The sequence below is a fragment of the Mytilus edulis genome, chromosome 3 (assembly GCF_963676685.1).
Source record: "Mytilus edulis chromosome 3, xbMytEdul2.2, whole genome shotgun sequence".
In the NCBI taxonomy this organism is placed as follows: Eukaryota; Metazoa; Mollusca; class Bivalvia; order Mytilida; family Mytilidae; genus Mytilus; species Mytilus edulis.
The window spans coordinates 69656929-69683136 of NC_092346.1; the positions used below are offsets into that span (position 1 = coordinate 69656929).

Below are 26208 nucleotides of genomic sequence, written 5' to 3' on the forward strand. Positions count from 1 at the left end.
TCAATTAAAAGTTTTCATACTCGCACTATCAATCCCATTAAATTCGCAATATCCATTAGACTACTAAAGGAAGAAACCGAAAAAGCGACTTTGGGGGGAAATTTAGTTAAAAACTAAATAACATTTCAACCTACTTTGTGTATCGTTTACGTTAAATATTCGGAAGATAAAGGAAGTTAATAACGATAAAGATTGAAGTGGAATCTACATGTATGAGAAACTATTTTTTAAAGAAGATTGCTTTCACAAATGAATAATTTTAAATGCAAATTAAGACTTGTTGAAGATAAGTGTTCAATCCTAGTATACCACTTTAAACTGAAATTCTGTCAATTATAAAGTAGGCAGAGTACTCTTTGCCTTTATTCAAATATCCGGGTATCTAGTTTTCTTTTATTCTATATTAAAGTTACCCGTATAGCACTTGGTGATAGTGTTGTATCTAACACTTACTTGGACACATAGGCAGTGTACAGCTGGTGGTATGTGAAGAAGCACCGGAACAGGCTTGCCCATTGTATTGTGCTGCTGGGTTATTACATGACCTTGATCTTGTGTATGTACCTGTTTCACACGTAACAGAGCATGCTCCATACGATGACCAGGATCCCCATACACCATCAACTAAAATCATACGCATGTATATCTACATTCAATGAAAAAAGCAATACTAAAAGATAATGAAGTTTAGATAATTTTGTTGGTATTTTATTTTCGCATATGTTAATTAAACACACTTTAAGTGATAACGAGCTTTAAATGTTTTGTAGAACTAATTTGACAATTTGAACGAACAAGAAAGAGGATTAATAAACAAATATATACAATGAATTACGAAGAACAAGAACTCTTTCAGGGATGGTAAGTTGAAAACAAAACGTTGTTACTTGAAAAAATTACAATTTACAACTTTGTAGGGTAAAACCAATTGTGTTTATTCTGCATGTATAAATACAGTAAATACAAAAAGAAACAAAAGGGCAAACATAAAAGGTTTATTCAAATATTCTCACTTGGACAGTTGGCTATTAAGGTGCAAGATTCGCTGTCCGAACTTGATCCTTGACAATCAAGACCGTTGTATTGTGCTGCTGGGTTATTACAGGATCTAGAACGGGACCTTGTTCCTGCTTCACACGTCGTCGAACATGCGTTCCACTGAGCCCATTGACCCCAATTACCGTTAACTGAAAATAGGAAGCATGAAAGAATGGGAAAAAGCATTTTTTTAAATTGTCTTCTGGTTCTGCTCACTCTTTCATTTGCAAGGATTATGAATTAAAATAGAACCATGGCTGACCATCAACCGTAATAAATAACATAACCAATGTATTTGAACTTTCAGTTTCGAGTTTTATAATTAACTGTACAGCTTCTTTAAATTTTTTATAAAATATGACAACTATAAAGGAACATGTTCTTCAAATTTTAATTCCAAATGAAACTTTTGCGAAACTTAAACAATCTTACTTCAAATAATAATATTTATCCGATTCTTATTTACAGCGTTTGTGCGTGTTTTTCAGATGTCGTTTTATTGATGCATTCTTCAAAAGTTCTGTTCGTAAAAAGAATCTTCAGTGAAAAAAATGAGATTAGATAGTATGATGTCAAGAGATAACTACATGTATCTAGCAAAGACCAAATGGCAATGATTTGAAGAACTACTGTGTAACAGGTTACTGTGCGGCTTTTACTAGGAGAAAAAAACGTGTACCGTATAGTAGACTATGGTTACTGTGCGGCTGTCACTAGGAGAAAAATAAACTTGTACCGTATAGTTAACTATAGAAGACATAGAGGTAACAAATGGAGAATCAAGTGAAAAGAGAAACCCAAATGCCTGGTTATAAAGAATATTCCCGAGAATGATAACATTGTATACTAACTTGGACATGTTACTAAATTGCAGCTACTCGATTCTGTTGTTGAGCCAGAACACTGAGATCCTGCTCCTACTGGGGCTGGGTTTGTACATGTCCTTGTTCTTGCCTTTGAGCCAGCACCACAGGTTGTTGAACAACTTCCCCATGATGACCAGCTAGTTAAGCCGCCATTTTCTGAAAAGAAAATTATGATGGACCTGGCTCTTAGTCCAATTAGAAAACCTCCCACAACTTTTATTAACCCTATAAAGCCATATGACACGAACAGAGGGCACCAAGTCCAACACGAAATAAAAAACAACGTCTTGAACATTTATTAGGCGTTAAACGAGACATTTCGTGTCATAGTTTTCTATAGTTTTTAGATTTTGTCATTTCAAAGTTTTTTCAAAATCAATTTAAATATTTAAGATAAAAAAAAAAGTCACTCAAAATGTTCAAAAGTTGTGCAAAACATGCGAAGATTAGTTACGACAAGTTACACACTTTCAATACCACGTCAACGAAAATAAATTTTGAAGCAATGTACGTTCTGCTGAAATACACTTTCTGTTAATATAACTTGTTGGTTGTAAGTTTAACAGTATAAATGATCAAATCATTAAATAAAATATTGTTATCAACTGCTTTGTGTACACAATTTGAAGTCTGAGTGACCTCCAAACTCGTGGCATAGTTGTAGTACCCTAACTTCTATGGCACTTAAAGAAACATTAACTTAATTTGTAAAATATATCTTTATCTCACTTATACCTGTTTGAAAGTCATTGGTTTAATATAGGGCTTACATGATAGTACTATTCTCCATCATTGGTAACATATATATAGTAATACAAATATTTGTCCATAGGAGACATACCCTGATCGCAATATAACATTTGTATGCCTGGTATATTCGTGTCCTAAATTTTCTAGCTGATCGTCACAACTTCATACCAAATTATTGAACGATAAAGGACGGACGCACAGCCAGTTATACATAATGCTCTCTAATATAGAAGACTGGGCAAAAATACATTAAAAAAAATAACTGCAACTAGGATATTTATAAAAATGCTATATATAACTATTACAATTTTGTACCCTTTTAACCTGCAAAAGGAGTAGGTCCAGTAAGACCCCTTCTTAGCCCCCAAAATATAGCAATTTCACAAAATTGTTAAAATGTAAACTTTTCGTTCATTATTGGACAGTAGAATGCTTCCGCTACATAAATGTGGACTGTTTTTGACAATACAGTGCACATATATCGCGTACTAGCACCATTAAGTCATGCTAAATTACTGAAATCTTCACTATTCTAGCATTTTAGTTAAATTTTAGACGGCTTCCGTATGAAACGAAAGTGGCTGCAGTCGTGTTCATCCTTAATATTGAAATGTCAGTTGTATTTTATGATAATACATAACATATATAAAGGTTGATGATGAACACGGATGCTGCTACTTTCATTTTTGACAAAAACCATCTGAAAAGTGACATTTTTAGGCATATTTGGTAGATTTTTCATATTTGAGCTTGAATCGGGTCGTTTTTAATGACTAAATCAGTTAAAATCTTTCACATAAACTAATTGATTCAAATGAAATAGACACTTAAGTGTTTAAAAAGTGGTCAAAATCTTTCGTCAGATGAACCTGAAATTTGAGGCCAAAATCGGTCCTTACCGAACCTACTCCTTAATCGCGATGAGGTCTCAATATAAAACCTGTTACTTTACATACTATCAGAACATGTGTCTCCAATCCAGTCTCCGGTACAGTCACAACTAAACGTTAGACCTTCATCTGTACATACAGCACCATTGGAACAGGGATTTGGCAAGCAATCTTGCATATCTACAACGCATAAAAAAGCTAAAGTACTGCATATAGGTTTCTAGACCGATGTTTCAGACGATTAAAATAAAGAACAGCTATAAATATTTTTGTTGTAACACTAAACAAATTTATCATTATTTAATTAATATTGAGTGTTCTGATTTCAGTTTCTGAATATCTTAAGAGTAGGAAATAACATCTCGGATTACGGTCACCATTTTTTGTTTAACGTAATACTAAGAACATTAATCCAAGATTCATAAATCTCATAGATTTTTTATTATCCGTTCATTTGTTTCCTATCAAAATCTAAAATATTAGCCTGTTTTTAGCCTGTTTTTCATAATAAAATAACACTTTGAATATCACGGAGTCTCAAAAATCTATATGACGAAATCAGCCATTTAAAAAATATAAGTATTCTAATTTTAAAATTGCTATTAAAATTTAAGGTTTACTTTATATATAAGAAACTCATATTTCGTTATTCATTTTGCTGTAATGTTATACCTTATGTGTTGCCACATACACTTATATGTATGTTACCTGACATCAGTGGACTTCATGTACCTGTATAGTGTAGATCTCTGTTACTTTTGTATGTTTCGGTTACATAACAGGGTTTGCTGATTTCTTACATCCTTGCTACATTTTTGTACTTTTAAAACAAAAAATCGAATTCAGTTTACTAGATAAGTTCTGATGTAAGCAAAATCCAGTAAGACACTTTAAAGCACTATCGGTAAATTGTTAAAGAATAACTATTTACTTGTAAAATGCCTATACCAAGTCGGGAATATGATAGTTGTATCCATTCGTTTGATGTGTTTGAACTTTTGATTTTGACGATTGATTTATGGATTTTTGCTGTGAATTTTCCTCGGAATTCAGTATTTTTGTGATTTTACTGTTCATTTAAGTATTCCATAATATCAAATTAAAATGAGAAAATAATCAACTTACCAACGCTTATGGCAAAAACTTCAGCCATATCCATATCTGAAATATTGTTATGTTTAACTCTGCGTGTTTTAGCAAAAACAATTTAATGTACATTCTTAAAATTTACAATACAAAACGTGTTTCCAAAATGCATTGTGCTTTTAAAGATTATTTAAAGGGATTTGTCTGAAATTAATATTGTCCCCGAGGGTATCATCAGCCCAGTAGTCAGCACTTCGGTGTTGACATGAATCATAACTATATGGTCATTTTTATAAGTTTGTTTGTAAAAGTATGAAAAAAATATTAATTTAATTATAAATTAAAATTATTTGAAAAACTAAGGATTTTCTTATCCCAGTTATAGGTTACCTTAGCCTTATTTTGGCACAACTTTATTGAATTTTGGTCCTCAATGCTCTTCGACTTTATACTTGTTTGGTTTTCTAACTTTTTTATCTGAGCCTCACTGATGCGTGTTATTATGTAAATGAAACGCGCGTCTGGCGTATCATATTATTATCCTGGTACCTTTGATAACTATTATAACCAACTTTATTTCAAATATACACCGATTATATGCAAGAGGTAACAACTTTGAATATAACAGTTGTTCTCCATTCATTTTATGTGTTTGAGCTTTGATTTTGCAATTTGATAAGGGACTTTCCAAGTTGATTTGTTCCTGGAGTTGTATTTTTGTTGTTGTTGTTGTTATTTTACTTTTTTAGTATTGCAATATTTCTTTTTTATATGATACAAAATAATATTCAAACAACGTATATCACAATGCTGTTTTTTTAATTCACGTTTTCATATTTCCATGTATCACATACCAACTTGTTTTTCATACGATGCAGCATTACTGTATATGAAGTAAGGTTTGGAACCACTTAGGTTTTCCCAGCTACATGCATCGCCTTCCACAACTATAAACCACCCAGCATCGTTGCTACATCCACCATAATTACGTTGCAAGAAAAATCTTCTATTGAGGCCAGCGTCCCTACACCATTAATAAAGTATATTCATATACATGCCCTATCAAAATTTATAAACATTTGAAAACGCACGAAAATTAAGCCATGTACTTTGATACTTTTTTAGAAAGAATTCCAAATCTTTATCACATTTCACAATTTTAGAGAAACAATGTAATAAGTCACTCACATGAATAAGGGATGAGATCCGTTACTCTTTTAAGAGAAATAAAAAGAGATATTCCAACAGCTAACAAGACTGATGACTATAAGACAAACAGCAACTTACAAACCACTACGCAAAAAACCAAAAAAACTGAGGAAAACAGACCTCACAAAAACCCAATCTGCTTCGGAAGGCTCAGTAGAATTTGTTTCAGTATTTGGACGTTTTACTAATGGCAAGAACAAATATTACTTGGTGATATCAGAACTGAATTAAACAGGATGGGATTGAGGCTACGACAATTGTATCATATATGTGCTCTTCGTAATAAGATATTCAAAATATGTCACCCGAATCACGTTGGTGGCTTTTAAACTTTCGAAGGAATTACTTCAACTTTGATGTACTTTAATCTGAAGAAAGAATACCGTAGTAGAAAAACAAATATATGTGGAGCATGATCTGCATACCATTTTGGAGCACCTTGTACACTCCCGGTGTTTGTTAGGGTTCTTATCACTCAGCCTTTAGTTGTTTATGTTGTTGGTTGTGTATTGTTGCTTGTCGATTAGTCATTTTCGTTTTTTGCCATTGGCTTGTCAATTTGTTTTTAGTTCGAATAGTCCGTTGATACCATTCCTTTTTAATGGACCACTCCTAATAATATTACCCATGCATTGCTACACAGGAATATTAAAATTAGAAAGTACTACAATGAAATACAAATACAAATGCATGAGTATCATGACGCGAATGGTCGACATTCAATTTCAAATTTATTTCAGTATGATTTCGACAAAATAGGCAATTTTTTTGAAGCCAAGAATGTAAATACGAAAACATTTAAAAAAAACACTATATATTTATTATTCACTTCCACAAAACAAAATTGTTTGAGGTTAACTCATAGCTATTACTTTGTAACATGGGAATACTTAATGGTGACTGCCAATTCCTTTACATATTTATTAAAAAGTTTCTCATTATTATTAATGGTAAAACTTAAAACTCAGTATTTCGAGAATACTGATAAACAGTTCAAAGAAGCAAACTTTTCCTTATCAATTTACAATTCACTGCTATGCAACTGTATTTTGGTGCTTAAATGCTATGTTAATAACTTTGGTACCTTGCGTATGTTGCGAAATAACAAAAAAATAAATGTCCTCTTAAATCTAAATTATTCGGTCAGGTCAACTAGGCGTTTGGTTAAAATTACAGAATAGTAATATTAAAACAAACAGTACTACATCTAGTTGAAAGCAAACTAATGGACATATGAATTATGGCAGAACAGTTTTCTAACTTATAAATCAGGAATCAAAAAGTGTTTTTCTTAAATATTGATACTTACAAAAGAAAGATAGGTAATGATCAATGAGAAGACACCAAACGCAAACACAAAAAACATGTAATGTAAATACAATCAGACATGCAACGTACTAAGGTAAGCAATAAAGGCAACAGTAGTATACCGCTGTTCAAAACTCATAAATCCATGGACAAAAAACAAAATCGGGGTAACAAACTGTAACCAAGGGAAACGCATTAAATATAAGAGGAGAACAACGACATAACACTGAAATGTAACACACATAGACAAAATCCCACGAGAATAACAAATATAACATATATATATAACATCAAAACCAAATACATGAATTTGGGATAGACAAGTACCGTGACACGTCTTATCGCAATGTGAATTTACACTCAAAAATAAGAGAAAACAAACGACACAACGTTATAATGTAATACACACAGACAATAACATAACAATGGCCATATTCCTGACTTGGTACAGTGCATTTTAATAACGCACGAGTGTCAATGTCATACGGCAAGCACTAAAGCATAATTATCTTAAAACATCTGTATCCTCAAACTATGTCAATTGTAGAGATACTCTAGGAACGCTTAAAACACAAAGCATTACCTGTTCATATAGAAATATAGCATTCTTACACCCTTGATATATGATTCATCAAACTCACACAGCAAGAAACTTAAAACAACTGGACTTTGTGCAATGCCAACATTTTAAACAGTGCGTATTTGGTTTACATTTTTGTAACATTAGTTAACTAAGAACATATTGGTCGTCAAAATAGTATGAGGAAAACACGTTGTCATTTATTATAAATGGTCCCATGTCATGACTATAAAATTCCTATAAATTTAAAATGTACCCGTTAATACTAGCGAAGTTAGTTGTAGAATCTGGACTGAGGTCGTTGAAAGAACTGTATATTATTCTACTTTTGTCAAACCAGCTGTTCTTATCAGCTCCATTGGCATCAAACACCACGTAAGCTACTTCCAAACCACCTTTAAACATGGACATTCTGACCTATGATGTTTTAATATAAAAATTTAAAAAGACATCCACGAAATCGCTGACGTGCAAAAAGTATATCATGTTTGTTTTCAATATTCAAATACTCTACTGATCTACATGTCAGGCTTCCAAAGGTAGAAAGTGCTATATTTTTAAAACCATTTTTACATGGTATAAAAAGCCCAGTAGTCAGCATATTTGTGTTGACATGAAATTCTTTGGTACGTTCACTTTTTGTACTGTTTATAAAATGTTAAATTATTTGGTAAAACTTTCCAGTTATTGTTTTGTTTTGAACACTCTTCAAACATCGTATTTGATTTGTTCTTCTTACTGTTTTAATTGGAGCGATAACGAAGAGTTTTGTGAGCCGACGAAACGCATGTCTGGTGTCCGAATAATATGCCTGGTTTCTTTGATTAGTTTATTATCATATTTGATTGTTTTTGTTCGTCGTCATTAACACCAGTTTGTAAGTTTTAGATATTTTCTGTTTCATTTTAGTGTTGTTTTATTTTGTTTTTGTTTAAGTTTAATTATTGTATTGTTTTTGTTACTTTTCTGTCCAAGTTGTTTTATTCAAGGTGTGGTAAGTTTTAGTTTCTATATTGGTTTTATCGTAAGTCCCATATTTCGTACAGTGACTATCTGGTACTATAATGCAGAGAGAATGCAGGAATCAGTTTCTCTTCCAATCGATATGCAAGATAATCATAACATATTCATAAAAAAAGTGAGAATAACAAAATGCTCTCAAGTTTAGCTTAATGTCATAGATTCGTTCTCACCAATTTAATCTACAAGTTAGAGAAACTGGTGTATTCATAGATGATAGTATACATACCTTACATTCAACTATCATAGTGTGTACTTTTCGGACCTAGTATGATTTTAACTTGTCTGAACTTACACTCGAAAATATTTAAAGGCCTATAATTTAATATTAGTGAGGTGATACATGAGTAGCCCCCATGAATACTTGGTGTTCACAAGTGAATTTTGGAATGTTTTTTTTTACTTATTAGTTGTAATTTGTACTTGATTCGTCGGTGCAAAAAGATTCAGACAATTCCCCTGTTTTTTGCTTTTCATTATGAATTTTATATTTCCAAATGTGTAAAAATACTAGTATTGACATGACAACAATGAACTTACCGCTGATATATAGTTGTTTCCCCAATTGTCAATAATAGAGTGTTTCAACGTTTTTGTGCCAGCATTGAAGGACAAAGCACTGGAATCGCCTTCATTCATCGTGTATGTGCCAGTCCATAAATCGTGCACACCACTAGCACCTCCTAAAGATTGGCCGTGAGCAACTTTCATTACCATTTTCCATCCTAGAAGAACATATTAAGCAGACAGTTTAGCTTTATGTGCCAGTGTCTTGTATAGAAGGCTTAAACATTGATCTGTTTATAAATTAAATCAGTTAGTTCATTACCAGTGTTTGAACGGCGGAATTCAACTATCTTGTGTGACTACTTTCCCGTATAGTAGTAAGCACTGTGCAGACATTTTTTGGTGTGCTTCATTGTACTGATATATTATTTATTTATTTATGTATTTCTCTGTGCTGATTGTTTTTGCGTCGGTTTTTGCTTTATTCCTGTCACGTAGTGTTGTCGTTTTGGCGGTATTTTTAACAATGCCATATAAGCGGAAGATTTTGAGAGCCATAAAATGTCTGTATCAGGTCAGGAATATGGAAGTCGTTTTGTACTGTCCGTTTCTGTGTATGTTGGCGTTCGATTTTGTTGAAGTTCAGTGTTTCTGTTGTTCTATTGCTTTCCTCTTATAAGTGATGTGTTTCCTTCGGTTTTAGTTTGTTAGCCGGATTAATCAAATTATTACTATTGAGCAGCGGTATAATATATTAGCCATTATATAATAAGACATAACCTAGCTAATTTAAATGTAAATGGCCAAGGATGGTTTGCGAATGTTAAACTAAGTATTCAATCCCAGCAGTTTTTGTCTTTGTTTGTCTGTGTTTGTACGTCTATTTTCTATGTACGAGTAATCTTATTTATCCTTTTTTGTGTACAATTTATCATCAAATATAACATGTAGTTGTTCAATCAATTGCATGCCATACACATACCTTTTGTGAGCTATTATTGGATATCATAAATGAGTGTTTACGTATCAAGTCATACAATGAAGATATCTTCTTATGGACATTAAATTTAGAAATCCTGTATCGATAAAGATATGCATTTTGAGGTATACCTATTTTTAATTTTAGTTTCTTTTGTATATAATTTGGAGTGTAGTATGACGTCCATTATCACTGAACTAGTATATATATTTGTTTAGGGGCCAGCTGAAGGACGCCTCCGGATGCGGGAGTTTCTTGCTGCATTGTAGACCTATTGGTGACCTTCTGCTGTTGTCTGTTTTATGTCGGGTTGTTGTCTCTTTGACACATTCCCCATTTCCATTCTCAACCTTTTTTAAACCTTTTCACAATGTACCTTTTACAAAAACAGCCAACACCTCGGCAGACGGAAACTGGTTTTCATTCCATGCACCATCTACAAAAACAATGTATATGCATGTCATGGCATTATTTATAAATATTTACCCGATAGATATTTTCATAATATAATTTCAGATGTAAATGCATAGGAATAGCAACAGATCTAAACCATTGTATGATGGATCAATACTGTAATTTCGACAGATTATTCATAAAAACGGTAAAAGATGAATATTCTCCACCAAAACAAAATTCTGTTGGAAGTAAAGCCATCTGTTTTTATATATTATATTTTGTTTAGAGACGTCATTTGATGTGACAATGTGACGATGTGACTATATTGAATCGTATAGACAGATCTTGGACAATCACAATAGTGTTAACATAATATTTAACACTTGAAAAAGAATATGAATTCAGTGCTGAAAAATACTTTTACATACAATACAATAGAATTGATCTTAAAGATAGTGAATACTTTCATTTATTATCGTGAGTAACTAGTTTTAAGCCAGTACAATAAATTGTAATTAAGGAATACATTTACTCACTAGCCTGACATAAGGCCCACTGGCCAGTATTACTATACAAGAAGTATGGTCTGGTTTTCACGTTCTTGTCCCAACTACACGGTGTGCCCCCGTTTGGATGATCTAGAATTTCCATCCAGGCTTTGTCATTCGGACAACCTCCCCATTCCTTATGAAGAGCAAAACTTCGTGTACCATCGCTGTAACAAAAAATTCAACAATAATGAAACGTTTAAAAGTTCATATTTAAATCTCAAAAACTGTTTAAAAGTGCTTTCCAGTTTTGAAAATTTGAGATTTATGGGTAAATTGTAAGAAAAGTTACACAAGTCAACAACAAAAAAAGGGAGGAAACGATTTCTCGGAAAGGAAGTGAGTAATAATCAACTTCACTATAAATACCATGATTAAATTTTGTATTTACGCCAGACGCGCGTTTCGTCTACAAAAGACTCATCAGCAGGGCTTGAATCCCAAAAGGTTAAAAAGGCCAAATAAAGTACGAAGTTGAAGAGCATTAAGTACCAAAATTCATAAAAAAAAACGTTTGACCAAAATACAGCTAAGGTAATCTATTCCTGAGGTAGAAAAGCCTTAGTTTTATAAAAATTCAAATTTGTTTGTAAACAGTTAATTTATAAATATGACCATATCAATGATAATTCACTGGGCTGGTGGTACTCTCGGGGAATTAAGACTCCACCAGCAGTGGCATCGACCCAGAGATTGTAAATAAACTCATCATAGATACCAGGATTAAATTTTGTATTTACACTAGAAGCGCGTTTCGTAAATTTTCTTTTTAGTATTGAGACGTTTTAGAATTTTAGCATTTTGTATAAGTATCTTAAACCCGTGCAAGGTTGACATTGAGGATTGTTCAATGATATATTACCACTTAAACAAACACAACAGCGAGTCCCGTTTAAAGATAAACTAGCATTCTTAATGCCAAGTCTAACCTCTTTTGTCTCTGCATTTTGTTTGTTTTATAAACGTCATCCCTTTAATTTTTCAGAACATTAGTTGAGAGAAAATTATGAAAAAATTACAGAAGAAGAGACAGACACAAAACATCTACAACCTATAGGAAGGTACAAGAAATTAAAAAAATATTTGAATCCTGTCAATTATATCCAATGTTATTTCTTATTACTTTTTGCGTGTTTGAAAGAGTTTTTTTTATCCCACCATAGTATTGTATTAGAGGTTATCACTATGACAGGAATATTAGTTATCTTGGTGTAGTCAGGGCTGTACAGAATTTTACACCGTTGTTGAAAATTCATACACCCTGAGGCGCAGCCGAATGGGGGTATGAATTTTCAACAACGATGTAAAATTCCGTACACCCCTGATTACACCAAGATAACGATCTTATTTCTTATGAATAATTCCTTTACTCATTTTTAAACCAGGATGTAAAATTAAAATATGGTAATGAAAAATTTCCAGTGTGTCATTTTTTCAAAGTCGACATTGCTGCGCATTGTCAAATACTTTTTGTTCTTTATTTTTGGTAAAATTCAGAAAAACCTAAGGTTTTTTTGATTTTTTTGGAAAAAATGTTTTTTTTATTTTATCAATTTTTTTTCAAATTTTGTCCTCAAATTTATTTATTTTTCATTTTTTTTTGACATTTTATTATTCTTTTTTTTATTTCTTAATTTGGAAAAATTTAATTTTTAAATTTTTTTTTTTTGCAAATTTTTATTTATCCCGGGATGAACAAGGGTGGGCTGTTATTTACACCGGGGAAATTAACCAATCAGATTGCAGTATTTTTGCTCCATAAGAAGTAAAGTATGTTGCTGATGTCAAACCATAAATAAAGAATACCCTACAATACTTGATCCCACCACTGAACTGTATGACAAGATATCACTAAAACAGGAATAAAGTATGTTCCTGATGTCAAACTATAAATAAAGAGTAATAATACCCAACAATACTGGATCCCACCATTGTACTGTATGACAAGATATCATGATAACACGAATACAGTATGTTACTGATGTCAAACCATCCGTTCTTGTCGGTATTTCTGGCATCAAACACTGTGTAAGCCACTTCTAAACCTGAGGTATAGTAAGCATATTTTACCTGTAACGATATGTAAAAAAATCTTGAATCTGAAATATTGCTAACGCTTTGTTGATCTATACGCAGTTTTTCGAAATGCACATCATTTTTGTAGAAGAAAACAGAAATTTCAATGAGTACTCCCCCACCCCTTGACAAAACAAGACCATGTTTCTGGTAACCGAAACCCAAAAATATTCAAACAAAAAAGGTCTGCAGCAGAGAGAATTATATAAAACTATTTCATGAACTGAATATTTTTTTAATTCTATTCTAAGCATGATGGATAAGCACCACGGTTCTTTTGATTGCTCATCGTGGCATCATGTTACAACGGTTTCTTTAAAGGTTACTAACACGCTTATACAATGAAACCTTACTAACAAGCTATTACAAGTCACCAAATATGTCAAATACTGTTCCCAGTCTGTGTTTTTATAATCATATATATACCACGCTTCTAGCTTTATCAACACTATGATAAATTTAATATGTAATGATACAAATTAACATACACTTTCAATAAAGAATCCTGGATAGCTTTCCCAATTCTCTACAACCCGAGATTTGTACACTAATCCAGGGGCCCATGTGAGAGACTGTGCTGCGACATTGCCATCGTTTACTAAGTCTGAGCCAGTCCACAGGTTTACTAGAGATCCTTGAGTTGGCACTACACCTTCTGCTCCTTTGAAAACCATATCCCATGCTATAATACAAATTCAGAAAACGTAAAAATTCCCGATTTCCATTTACAATTTTAAATTATACTTATCTGTATTTTTAAGTATAACTATGCAGATTTTTAAAAAGTAAAAAAAAACAAATAAACAAAGAATTAAATCAATTATTACGAATACAAAAGCATGCACTTCATGATGTTCAAAAGATATTGTGTGCGGTTCAAATGTTGGACTCAGTACTTACCAAGAACAGATACAACAAATGAGTCGGCTTTCTGTCGATTACCTTAAAATAAAAATAACAATAAAAATGAGTAAAAATAAACGCAACCATTTTCTTGGAAAATCAAAATACATATTTTTACTGAATTATAATACTTGTAAATAACCCTCCATCCAAGTCACACATTGTAAAACTAAATCATTACAGTTCAAAGTACTTTCGTTAACACGGAGCATTGGCTCATACCGAACAGCAAGCTATAAAGGGCATAAAAATTACTAGTGTAAAACCATTCAAACGGGAAAACCAATGGTCTAATCTATATTAAAACGACAATTGAGAAACACTTATGTACCAAATTAACAAACGACAACTACTGAACATCAGATTTCTGACTTAGGACAGGTGCAAATAATTACAGCGGGTTTAAACATTTTAATGATACCAAAACTTTACCCTAATCTGAAACATCAGTGTAAAATAACAACCTGTATAATTTTCTACTATCATGTTTTTTCAGCAGTCCATGACAGTGCATGATAAAGTCATTCACGTATTTGCTGTTTTTATCATAAACTTAAGCCCTACAGACTGACCTGATTCACAAAACTTAAAAAAAACACACTATCATTGTAGTAGCGGAATCATTTGCTGTAGTTTGTGAGGGATATGAATAAAATGTGTGCCTGACAAGTATTTCTTAACTTTGTTCTATAAGGAATACCACAAAACTAGGAATGATCCATCTTGTTGAAGGGTGAAAATGTCCCGTTTGTTTAATTTAGATTTTCTTGGTATGAGATACAAAAGTTTCTTTTGAAAACTATAGCATACCAGTTTCCCAATTGATATTTGTTGAATCTCCGGAATAGTAACAATATGGTGTATCTGTAGTTACATCCCAACTGGAACATCCCTGTGTAGCGTCATAATCTTTCAATATGATCCATCCTACATCGTTACTACAGCCATTGTAATATTCGTTGATGAATACCTGTCGCTTATAAGTATTACCTGAATTGGGTCTGAAATATGTAATATAATTTGATATAATTCAATTAATTTTTTTGTTATCTATTATAGTTGATGTTTTTAAACCGTTTTTAGTTTTTGTAATCTGGATTTGTTTTTTTTTTCCTACATCGAATTTTGAAAACAGGGTTTGCTACTGTTGCCTTTATATATTAAAACTGTGAAACAAAGGAGAACTAACGTTCTGATCTTCATACCTAATAATGGGGAAAGACACTTTTCAAAATTGAATATCAAAATGTAACGTTTTACTAGTACACGATTACATTATTTAATTGACTAGTTTAGTTTAAACATAGATTGAAATAAATGAATACATTTTATAAAATTTAAATCAGGCATTAAATAATGTTCTAATATAATTCAATTTTGTCAAACAATACCTGTTATTGATTGTGAAGTTGTACAAAATGTTTCATATAGCTATTTGATCAAACTGTAAGTATGAATTTCAACAGAAATTTTATTCAACCATGTACATGTTTTTTGTTTCAATGTTTAGAGTTTTCCTATGCAGCTCGCAAAAGAGAAGCACCATCCAGGATAAATGGTTTATCATATTCTTACAGTATTATACGTTATTTAAAGATATATGTTGAAGTGAGATGAGGCGACAAAAATTAAATAAAACGTTTTATTTGACATATTTGAGTCGTTTTAAGTGATATTCATATTGGTATTAAAATGTATGTGTTTTAAATCTACGATTGTTGTTTTCTTTTTTACAAGAACCCAACATAAATGAACAAACGATGACAAATTAGAGCCATTTAGAACATTCAGCAGCCATGTGAGGAAACAAACTGATAAGTTTTAAATAGTTTGTGTTTAAACATATTTTTCATATATAATGCTAATTATTAAAACTGTTTTGCCTATCTTTTGTTTTAAACTTTCAGAATTCAGTTGGAAGGCCCAGTATTATAAACAATTGTACTTTTGCCTTTTGGTTGGGTTGTTGTCTCTTCAATACATCTTCGATTTGACCTCCATTTTATTTGAATAACTTGAATTATCTTCAAATTATAACATAATATCATAGAAAAAAGGATCTCAAACATATGTAAGCCAATTAGAAAAAAGTTACAAAACAATGATTCTGATTTTTTTTTCTAATGTTTAATCTTAATGTCAACTCAGACTTAACGACAAACAAACGTTATGAAATTAAAATCCTGTTTCGGTTTGACATGATGAAGTTAACCGAGACTTTCGTGTACAGTAATAAAACAAGTAATTATGACAAAAGTTATAATGTTGTGCGTTACACTACTGTCCAAGTCTAGGGAGAGGTTGACTGATCACAAACGTTCTCGATTCCATTACATTTTGCAAGGCGCCGGAAGTCCAGTTATTGTTGCTGTATGGGATCACTCATTGTTTTGTGGTTTTTGTTTTTGTTAGCTTGTTAGAGTATAATATTTCTATGCAAACGTAGAGTTTTTGTTTCCAATTGCCATGATAGTATTGCTATAAGTGTGTCATCATTAGTTATATTTGGAAAAAATAAAAGCACAAAAGCATGTCATGTTCTTAATTACTATTCTTAGCAAATTTTCCGGATTTTAGATTGAATCTTGAAAAATTTCAATATCGTTAATAGTTTTTATTTGCTTTTGAACATTTATTAAACAAAATCTTTCAAATAACGATTATTTTAAGCAATGTCTAGATTTTAACTTAAAACCTCGTTATAAGTTATCAAAAATATATGTTAAATATTCTGTGTGAGTTCACTTGTTCTCAGCTTCTAACGCTGTACTAAACTTATAATCGTATGCAAAATCCAAAATATATCCCATGATATAATTGAAAACTTCTATCAGTTAATACTATACGCCAAAATAAAGCGACCTACTCGAATGCACAAAAGTTTTTTGTTTTTGATGTTATATCTGTCCATGATGAATCTAGAATGTTTCCGCAATCCAACCAGTCATTCTTTCCTTTTCCCATAGCATCAAATACGACAAACCCCTGTTCTTGGTTGTTTTTATAAGCTGATAATCTAACCTAAATAGTAAAAAAAAAAGATTATATTTTGACAACCATTGATGATACTATTCCTAGTTACTGAGATAATTGTATCTAATAAAGCAGATTTTCAATTTTTAAGAGGGTCCTTCAACAATTCTTAACTTAATTTTGGGTATTACGACGAGCGATTGTTGGCACTAGCTGTATTTTGAAACTTGAAAATCTTTAAACCAATGGATTTAAAATATTGAAAAGTTGTTACTGATGAGATCATTGGCAAGTTTGGTTTTTTTCGTTACATTTAACCGGGTATGCTTACATTTGACAGCTCCTTTGTTATAAATGAAGTGATAAACGACATTAATATGATAAATATGTCCTCTTATATTTAATGCGTTTCCCTCGGTTTTAGTTTGTTACCCCGATTTTGTTTTTTGTCTATGGATTTATGAGTTTTGAACAGCGGTATACTACTGTTGCCTTTATTTGCTAGTTTTTTTTTTGTGAATTGTTAAAGGATCCACACATTTATATGAATAATATAAAACAAAATAAATTTTCTTTCTCGTTGGTTGTCGTTCAACACAGAGATATAATTGCCAAATGGAAGAATTTGTTCTTAATGGCATTTATTTTTCCATAGTAATTCTTCACTGTGAAGAACTTTTGGGGGAACAACTGATATATAATGACTTCCTATCCGTCTAAAGTGAAATGGAAGTTATTGTACGGAATGACGTCACTGAGTTGAAGTGGTAGTATATGTGCATTACATTTGGGAATTTATTATAAATTTTAAATCTAAAGTTGGCGTAGGCATTCCATGAAAATGTTTGCCTTTTATAACCCTTATACTGTATTGTACGAGTGCAATATCAATAACGCACGTTACATTTTATATGTAAACAATAACATGGGTCATGCAATGAATATTGCGAAAAAAATAGTTGTTTATGATATAAACTGCTGTACTAGCAAGCTAGCGCAGTATAGAATTAACTCTTCAAACGATCATTTTCTATACATTATCAAAAAATAGCTCACATATTATTTTGTCAAATAAACAGAAAAACTATACACGGCAAAAACTTACGGCCGATATACTTTGTAATGCCCAATTATTCAGAATACTGGATTTGTAAATTTCACTGGAAGACGAGAAATCATTCATTGCATGAACATTGCCATCATTGTATGCTACAGCCGATTTCCAAAAATCCATTATACTGTTGTATCCTGTTGGTCTCTTACCAGCTGGGATCTTAAAAACAACTTGCCATGCTGAAATTTTTCAAAGAAAAGATTAATTGTACAAATTGTAATATATTTAATATATGTTATTTTCCTGCTAACAGTAAGAAAGAGGGAATATACATTTAATATTACGTTTCCTTTATGAACTACACTCAATAATACATATAGCAGACAAAAATTGTCGAAATGTGCATCTGGTGTAGTACAATTGATATGTGCCTGACATTCTGTTCCATAAAGTATACAGAATTTTATGTTTTGTGTTGTTAATATACCTGCAGAAACTATCCAGTTCTCGAGGGATTAAAATATATGTTTGTTAATTAGCTGCGGAACCGTAGCTCTTAGGTCCTTATGTTATTTTTTGACTATTTTTTCTTGTTTCTCGTGACGTCACGACGAGATTCAATATGGCCGAATAAAATAGGCGGAGAATGTATACAAATGGAAATAATTAGACAATAGTGTTTAGGAAATGAATATTTAAACATAAATAGATACGTCATATCCTAGAAAAATATCTAACGAAACGAACTATATATATTGACAAGTTTTGTATGGATTATAAACAATATTATTTTGAGAAATAAGTGCGACCTGAACCTGGGTCGCATTTCCGAACGTTTTGAAATAGGAAAAATCCGTAGCTCTATGGTCCGCAAATAGTTAAAAAAAAACATAAGGACCTAAGAGCTACGGTTCCGCAGCTAGTTGTTAATATGAATCCCATTTGCCCTATTTATTTTCCTTTTTATTTACTTGATGATTGCCTTTCTGCAACACTAATTACTAGTTCTGAATGAAAATTTTCTCAGTGTGGAGAGTGATATAATATTGTATATAACTCTCAACATCACATGCTTGCACGTCCTTGTCATCTTTGTCCCTTTTTGTTTCACTGAACATATGACCAGATGAGCAATTACCTAGCTTCTGTTGTTGTAAATTTTCTCAAAAACATCTCCAATAAAATAAAAAAAAAAACAAGTTTGAGGTGAACGATCCCTATGGTATGTATGAAAAACTATAACATACAGTGATGTCTGCTTGGGCAAAAAACCCAAGTTGATAAAGATATTCCTAATTGCTATTCACACGATCATCTCGAAAACTATAATACATAGGTAGAAGCTGTAAAAATCAAACATCATCAGAAAAAAAAGATTGACATAAAAAGTTATAAACAACTGAAAAAAAATCCGCTCAGAATGATAAGATCCATCTACTTGTTGGTTATAAAGTTATCACATGTTTTTTACAAGCTATTGCCATCAATGACAGTTTTCGACACGTTTAGTGTGTTTTAACAAAACGTTATCATAAAAAGGAAGAAACTGTTCTCGGAAAGATTATTATCAAAACATAATCTACAGAATGCCATATCACATATTCAGATTAATTTTTAAATTTTTGCCATTTGTCTCGAGTTCTTTGAAAAATAAGCAGAAACGGTAAACAGCTGAAATTCTCAGCAAAACAACAGCAACTAAACAATTATTTTGGTATTAAATTGCATTCAAGTTTAAAATGTTGGAGATGCAAATATATACAGATGAGCGACACATGCTCTTTATAGCCTTTATATGTATTGTACTTAATATTTGGTAATTTCATTTCTTTATTGCTTTTTTTCTCCATAATTCTGTTTACTGAATTAAAAAAAACATATAAGAGACGCTCCACGCTTTTGATGAAAAATCATTATCATGATTTGTGATTTCAATCAGCAGAAACATAGTTTTTTTAAAGCACTGATTAATTTATACGAATACTATATAAACTCATCATAGATACCAGGATTGAATCTTATATTTGGGTCAGACACGCGTTTCGTCTACAGAAGACTCATCAGTGACACTCGAACCAAAACATGTTAAAAAGACCAAATAAAGTACAAAGCTTAAGATCATTGATGACCAAAAATTCCTAAAGATTTAGCCAAATACAGCTAAGGTAATCTATTACTGAGGTAGAAAAGCCTTAGTATTTCAAAACAAAACAAAAAAGTTTTATAAACAGTTAATTTATAGTTATGAACATATCAATGGTAACACCGAAGTGCTGGCTAGTAGGCAGGTGTTTAACATTGTAATTTAACCTGTTTTACAAGAATACTTACGTCCTCTGTGTTGATTCAGTGATTGAGAAAAAACGGAAACGACTACTAACAATAAACCCAACGCACAAAGTGCTGTGGCCTGAAAAAGGCAAGAAAAGGCAATTATTTTTGATAAATCTGTCTTCATATTTAAATATATTTTATCTATTGGAACAGTATTTTGCAAGAGTTTTCTTCAATCTATAACAATGATAAATTTCGCTAACATCTTTGAATGAATTCCAATTTTTTACCATTCTATTTTCACTTTTCGTATAAAAGATGTAAAAAGGACATTGCTGCTTATATATAGAGCAACTTTTGTTTTATGACGAATGTTGTAGTTTAATATGTCTATTTGTTTCCTGTTATATTACAATCGATTATTAACCTTATTTTGTTACAATATAATTGTTATTGTTACAAAATAATGCACTGTGGTACAAATTTCTTTATTAAACTAAATTCATTTGGAAACAATATATTTTCATAAATGTATTATAAATCCATATTAAAGACTACTTGTAATCGGAAATACATAAGCATTTATCATTCTGTCACATTACATTTTAATATATTTACAACTATCTAAAAGATTATCATAACATAAATTGGTGTAATCGCGTTTGACAAATTTATCTCCTTTTGTATGCCTGTTGATACGTATAAACCGCAGATAGTCTTTGAAAATTATTGTCATTGATGATAAGGAGAAATCACCTGCCCTATCCAATAATGCTATTTTGCTACAAAAAAGATCCTGTGGGCAAAACTATTTTTTTGGTGTCTAATTTTGAATTTTTTTTTTGTACAATTGCTATTGAAGGTCAAAATGTCAATTCAGATATGTTTATGACACTAAAGCGACATCACTACTGACATTTCTGCACTAAGTGTATAGATTATATCATAACATTTATCAATAAAATAAGATTACTACAGAGTAGTTAATGTCCCTTGCCAATATAATGATACATTTCACTATAGCAGCATTGATTACAATATAGACCTACACCTAGAAAACTAAAATAAATATTGCATGTGCGATTCGTTATATTAGAGAAAACCACAGACTTTCCACGTTATTTGTTTGCAAAGAAGAATTTGACTTATTGAATATCGTAAATGGAGGGGTTTTTATGTAAAGAAGAGCATATACATTGTATTGTGTATACGAACAGAGAGGAGTGACTATGTCAACGCTTGGAATCATGATCAACTGTTCAAAAGGAGAAGACAACATACATTGTTGGCATTTTGTTAGCAAACAAACGTGTACAAGCATGTCAATGCTCAGAATGAACAATCAAAAAAGGAGACAATAGGCATAACTTGTATTGTGTTAGCTATGGAAAAAAGATTAACAATCACAGCAATGCCTGTAACAAACTGTTCAAGTGTCACTGTTTGTTTATTGTTACCAAACAAAGGGCGACAACCTTAGAAAGAACTTAGGAAATTTAGGAAGGACATATGTCAGAGGACTTAGACTGTTCTACATATCTTAAGAGATGAGACTCCTTTGAAATGTTCATAAAACTAAGGATTTTCAACCCGGGAATATAGCTTACCGTAGCTGTATTTGGATAATTCTTTTGGATTGTCTTTTAATCCCAAATGCTATCCAACCGTACTTTGTTAGGCTTTTTAACTTTTTGATTCGAGCATCATTGATCAGTCTTTTTGTAAATGAAACTTTCATGTGGCGTACAAGGCGGGTATATTTGATGAATATTGTTTGTTTTGCCTATTGGATAATCGATCAGAGCTGTATTCCAACATGCTGATGTGCATTTTTTGCCTAAATTTTTCCTAACAATCGTGGACTTTTGTGCTTTTCTTTGTCTATTTATCAAATAAATCAAATTTTAAGGGGGGTATAATCTTTCCGTTCATATTTCCATACTAGATTAAAATATTGCTCCAAATACTAAGGCTTTTGCAACAACAAAATATCGAATGTCGTGTTCTAAAAGAAGTATTTGTAGTTGATCATAAACTATGCAGTAGCATAAGTATAAACAAATACTTCACAAACAAAAAATACTTTTGATAAACGATATGAACAAGCTTGCAATATTATAAAAATAATCACATAAGCAACACGACGGGTGCCGCATGTGGAGCAGGATCTGCTTACCCTTCCGGAGCACCTGAGATCACCCCCAGTTTTTTGGTGGGGTTCGTGTTGTTTATTCTTTAGTTTTCTATGTTATGTCGTGTGTGCTGTTGTTTGTTTGTCTTTTTCATTTTTAGCCATGGCGTTGTCAGTTTGTTTTAGATTTATGAGTTTGTCTGTCCCTTTGGTATCTTTCGTCCTCTTTTATGACTGATTATATTGATGAAACAAACGTGTCACATTCAATGAGTATGTGTCACTGTTTTAGAGTAGTTGCACATAAAAAAAAACTTCATTGTTGAAGGCCGTACAGCGACCTATAGTTGTTAATTTCTGTGTCAGTTTGGTCTCTTGTGGAGAGTTGTCTCATATGCAATCACACCACATCTTCGTTTTTTTTATATTAATGGTTGATTAATCTGCTTGAATTGTTAACCCGATACACTCAGGTTTATATCACATGTAGATAATTATCCATTGTAAGAAAAATTAAACAAAAACAAAACAATAGTGATATTTATACATCAGTAGAGATCACGGCACTTAATAAAAAAAACTGTTCAGAAAAATGTAGATTACACTATATGATTTTATTTTCATCCGAACCACTTTTCTGGATTTACCTTCACCAGTACCGCTCGAAGCCAAATGTTTAAAAGCTAATTATGAATTAGACCCCAGACAACGGAAGAGCAATATAGACACAAAGACATTTGTATTGCCAAATTCATCTCAGGTCACCTTTCCTTGGGGAAGTTGAAACCTTAGTTTATAAATAATTTTAGAATTTATAAACGAACAATTTGAGAACGTTTTGTTATAAATCCTGCTAGTATCGAAGTAACAGAAGTGATGATATCATCGGGGACTGAGATTTTCGATCCAGTGCTATAAAAAGTTACTTTATAGTTTCATGCATCTAAAGCACCTTCATGGATTTATCCTCATCCAAAAACAATCAGTAACAATAAAAGCAAACCTTGGAAAGCAAAAGAAACGAAAAAGTTGAAGAGTTTTATAAACAAAAAAATCATTAAAAAAACAATAATAGCCTAATCCATCAAAGGTCAACTGAAAGTAAAGCATCATATATTAGAAATGTTACAGCTGTAACCCCAATCTCCGGCGCAGAGCTCACATCCATTCCGTACTTACTTCGTATCACTACACTAAATATGTATTGTAGTGTACTAAGTATACGGAAAGGAAACGAGCGCTGTACGGAGATTGCTGTAACCCTATTTGACATTTTCACCTATTATATCTGTTTGTTTTGCTCACATATTGTTGTCAATATAATGTAATTCAGTGCAACTGTCGTACAAGTGACAGGTTTAGCTAGTTACAGAACAGGTTTAATCCACCATTTATTAGATAAGGACATACCTGTACCTATTCAGGAATATAAAAGTTTCCCATTCATAAGATTTGTTCGAGGTTTTGATTTTGTCATTTCATAAGACTTTCCGTCCTGAATCACCTTTGGAATTCGTTATTTCTGTTATTTGACTTTTTGTTAAGTTTTGTCAAGCGTTGCTATCCAATAGTTTCAAAAGTTCCTATTAATATATATTGAATTCAGTATGTTTTAACGATTATATTATACATACCATTTTGCAAGCCTACTGTTCACTTCACGTCCGATTTTTTGTTTGACCTGACGATCGCAATTATAATTCTTATGTATTATATTATAATAACATTGGTATTTAGGTTCTTACTATTTTAATGCTGTTAAATTTAAACATTGTACAATATCGGTTATTAAATTAATGCCAATGTATAAATCTGTTAATCTATGATTATATAAATCATTCGTTTGTAACCTTGTCACGTACGCATAAACGTGCTGGTGAAACCAGAGCTAACCAGAGCTTCCAATGAAAGTGTTATGTAATATTTGCCTGGTTTATGTACTGTATTATATAGGTAAATATCGGCTATTTCATTGTATAATGCACCGCTGTATTATTAGAACTGAGCGTGTGACCTTTGAAAGATCTCCAACTTTATGAATAACGATGGCATACCTGCCATGTATGCGAACTAACCAACTTGATATTCTATTTGTTGTCGTAGGTGTTCTTTTTGAAGTTTGAAAATATTTGTCTTGTAGATTAAGTATTCAGGAAAAGGGAGAAATTTCACAGCGTTTCAATTTTTTAAAGGTCATTTTTGCAGCCCGAAGTACTAGTTTTAGAATATGTAACACATTTTACTTCTTACAGTTGGTTTCATCTGCAGGTTATATATCAAAATTTAAGCATCTTCCTAAAAACGAATAGAAAGGACAAATCATTTTAACTTTAAGCCAGCAATTAAATTTAAGTTCAAGAAAATGTGCTACATCAAAGACTTACAGTCATAAATTTTATGTTTCATTAAATTCATTGGGAATTTTAAATGTCTCTACTGTAGTGTTTTCTTAAGAATACCAATGTCCTAGTATCATTTTGTTATTTCAAAACATATCTATATATATGTATATATGCTAATAAGGAATATTCACCAAAAGATAAATTAAGGCAACAGCAGTTTACGGATGTTAAAATTTCGTAAATCAATGAAGAAGATACATAAGTAAATAACACACATTTTTAACAAATAATTTGCTAATAATATTTACGCTTTCATTTATGGCATTTTAAATCAGCTATACTGATAAACTAACTTTTAGTTCGTTGGCTTTTCGTTTATCGTCTAAGCATTGTCAAAAATCTTCTTTGATTAAGGATACTAAGCCTTGACGCTAGGATTGAATAACTCTGCTAAAGATAAAGGCAATCTAATGATCAGTAAGTAGCACATAGAAAGTAATGTAAACGTTATCAAAATACTAGGCTTACAATTGTGTATGCTAAACGCGCGAAGTATCTTCAAAAGACTCTCCAGTGACGCGCGAATCTTAAATGGATAATAAAGTACGAAGTTGAAGAGCTCCGATGGTCAAATATTTCGGAAGGTTTTACCAAATTCAGTTAAAACAATATATTCCTGGAGTAAAAGGTCCTTTGTATTTCAACAATCCAAGGTTTTCTAATCATTTGTAAATATGACAATATCAATATGAAGTCATCTCATCACAGAATAAAAGTGCAGACTACTGTCTTGGCGATACACTCTGGGAGGAATATTCCTTCAGCAATGGCATCAACTAGTGGTTTTACAAAACAATTAACAAACCTTCAATGCTAATGTTTATAATGTCTACAAAAGACTCACCAGTGAAGCTAGACTCAAAAGAGTTAAAAGGCCGAATAAAGTATGGAGTTTTTGAGTATTGTCGGCCAAACATTTCGGAGAATTTTGTTAAATACAGCTTAGATGGTTGATTCCTGGTTTGAACAGCTAAAGCCCGAATAAAGTACGAAATTGAAGAACATTAAAGGCCAAACCCCTAAAGGGCAATTTAAATTGAAATACCATATGTGCCTATATAGCAGTTTACTACAATAAGTCAATCATTGCTTGCTAATGTCTATAATGGTAAACATTTCACTGCTTTTTGAAGACGAAAACAAATTGCAAATTAATTCAATAGATAATACAAGTATGAGTTGAAAAGCAAATATTTTTAAAAACTTCAAGAATAGTGA

General features: G+C 31.8%; 1 protein-coding gene across 1 annotated transcript in view; it reads right to left on the reverse strand.

Moving 5' to 3' along the window:
* LOC139517277 (uncharacterized) overlaps positions 1–24273 on the reverse strand; it is a 28863-nt gene extending 4590 nt beyond the window's left edge. Inside the window, exons 1-18 of the mRNA XM_071308173.1 lie at positions 24223–24273; positions 20515–20593; positions 18235–18422; positions 17023–17177; positions 14967–15157; positions 14154–14195; positions 13742–13935; positions 13087–13247; positions 11166–11344; positions 10610–10669; positions 9288–9472; positions 7984–8144; positions 5485–5654; positions 4670–4705; positions 3611–3724; positions 1890–2060; positions 1014–1187; positions 454–624 (exon numbers count right to left, since the gene is read on the reverse strand). Coding sequence (XP_071164274.1) covers positions 454–624; positions 1014–1187; positions 1890–2060; positions 3611–3724; positions 4670–4705; positions 5485–5654; positions 7984–8144; positions 9288–9472; positions 10610–10669; positions 11166–11344; positions 13087–13247; positions 13742–13935; positions 14154–14195; positions 14967–15157; positions 17023–17177; positions 18235–18422; positions 20515–20593; positions 24223–24225 — 2434 coding nt within the window. The 5' untranslated portion in view covers positions 24226–24273. The remainder of the gene's footprint in view (positions 1–453; positions 625–1013; positions 1188–1889; positions 2061–3610; positions 3725–4669; positions 4706–5484; positions 5655–7983; positions 8145–9287; positions 9473–10609; positions 10670–11165; positions 11345–13086; positions 13248–13741; positions 13936–14153; positions 14196–14966; positions 15158–17022; positions 17178–18234; positions 18423–20514; positions 20594–24222) is intronic.
* Positions 24274–26208: the final 1935 nt, after the last annotated feature.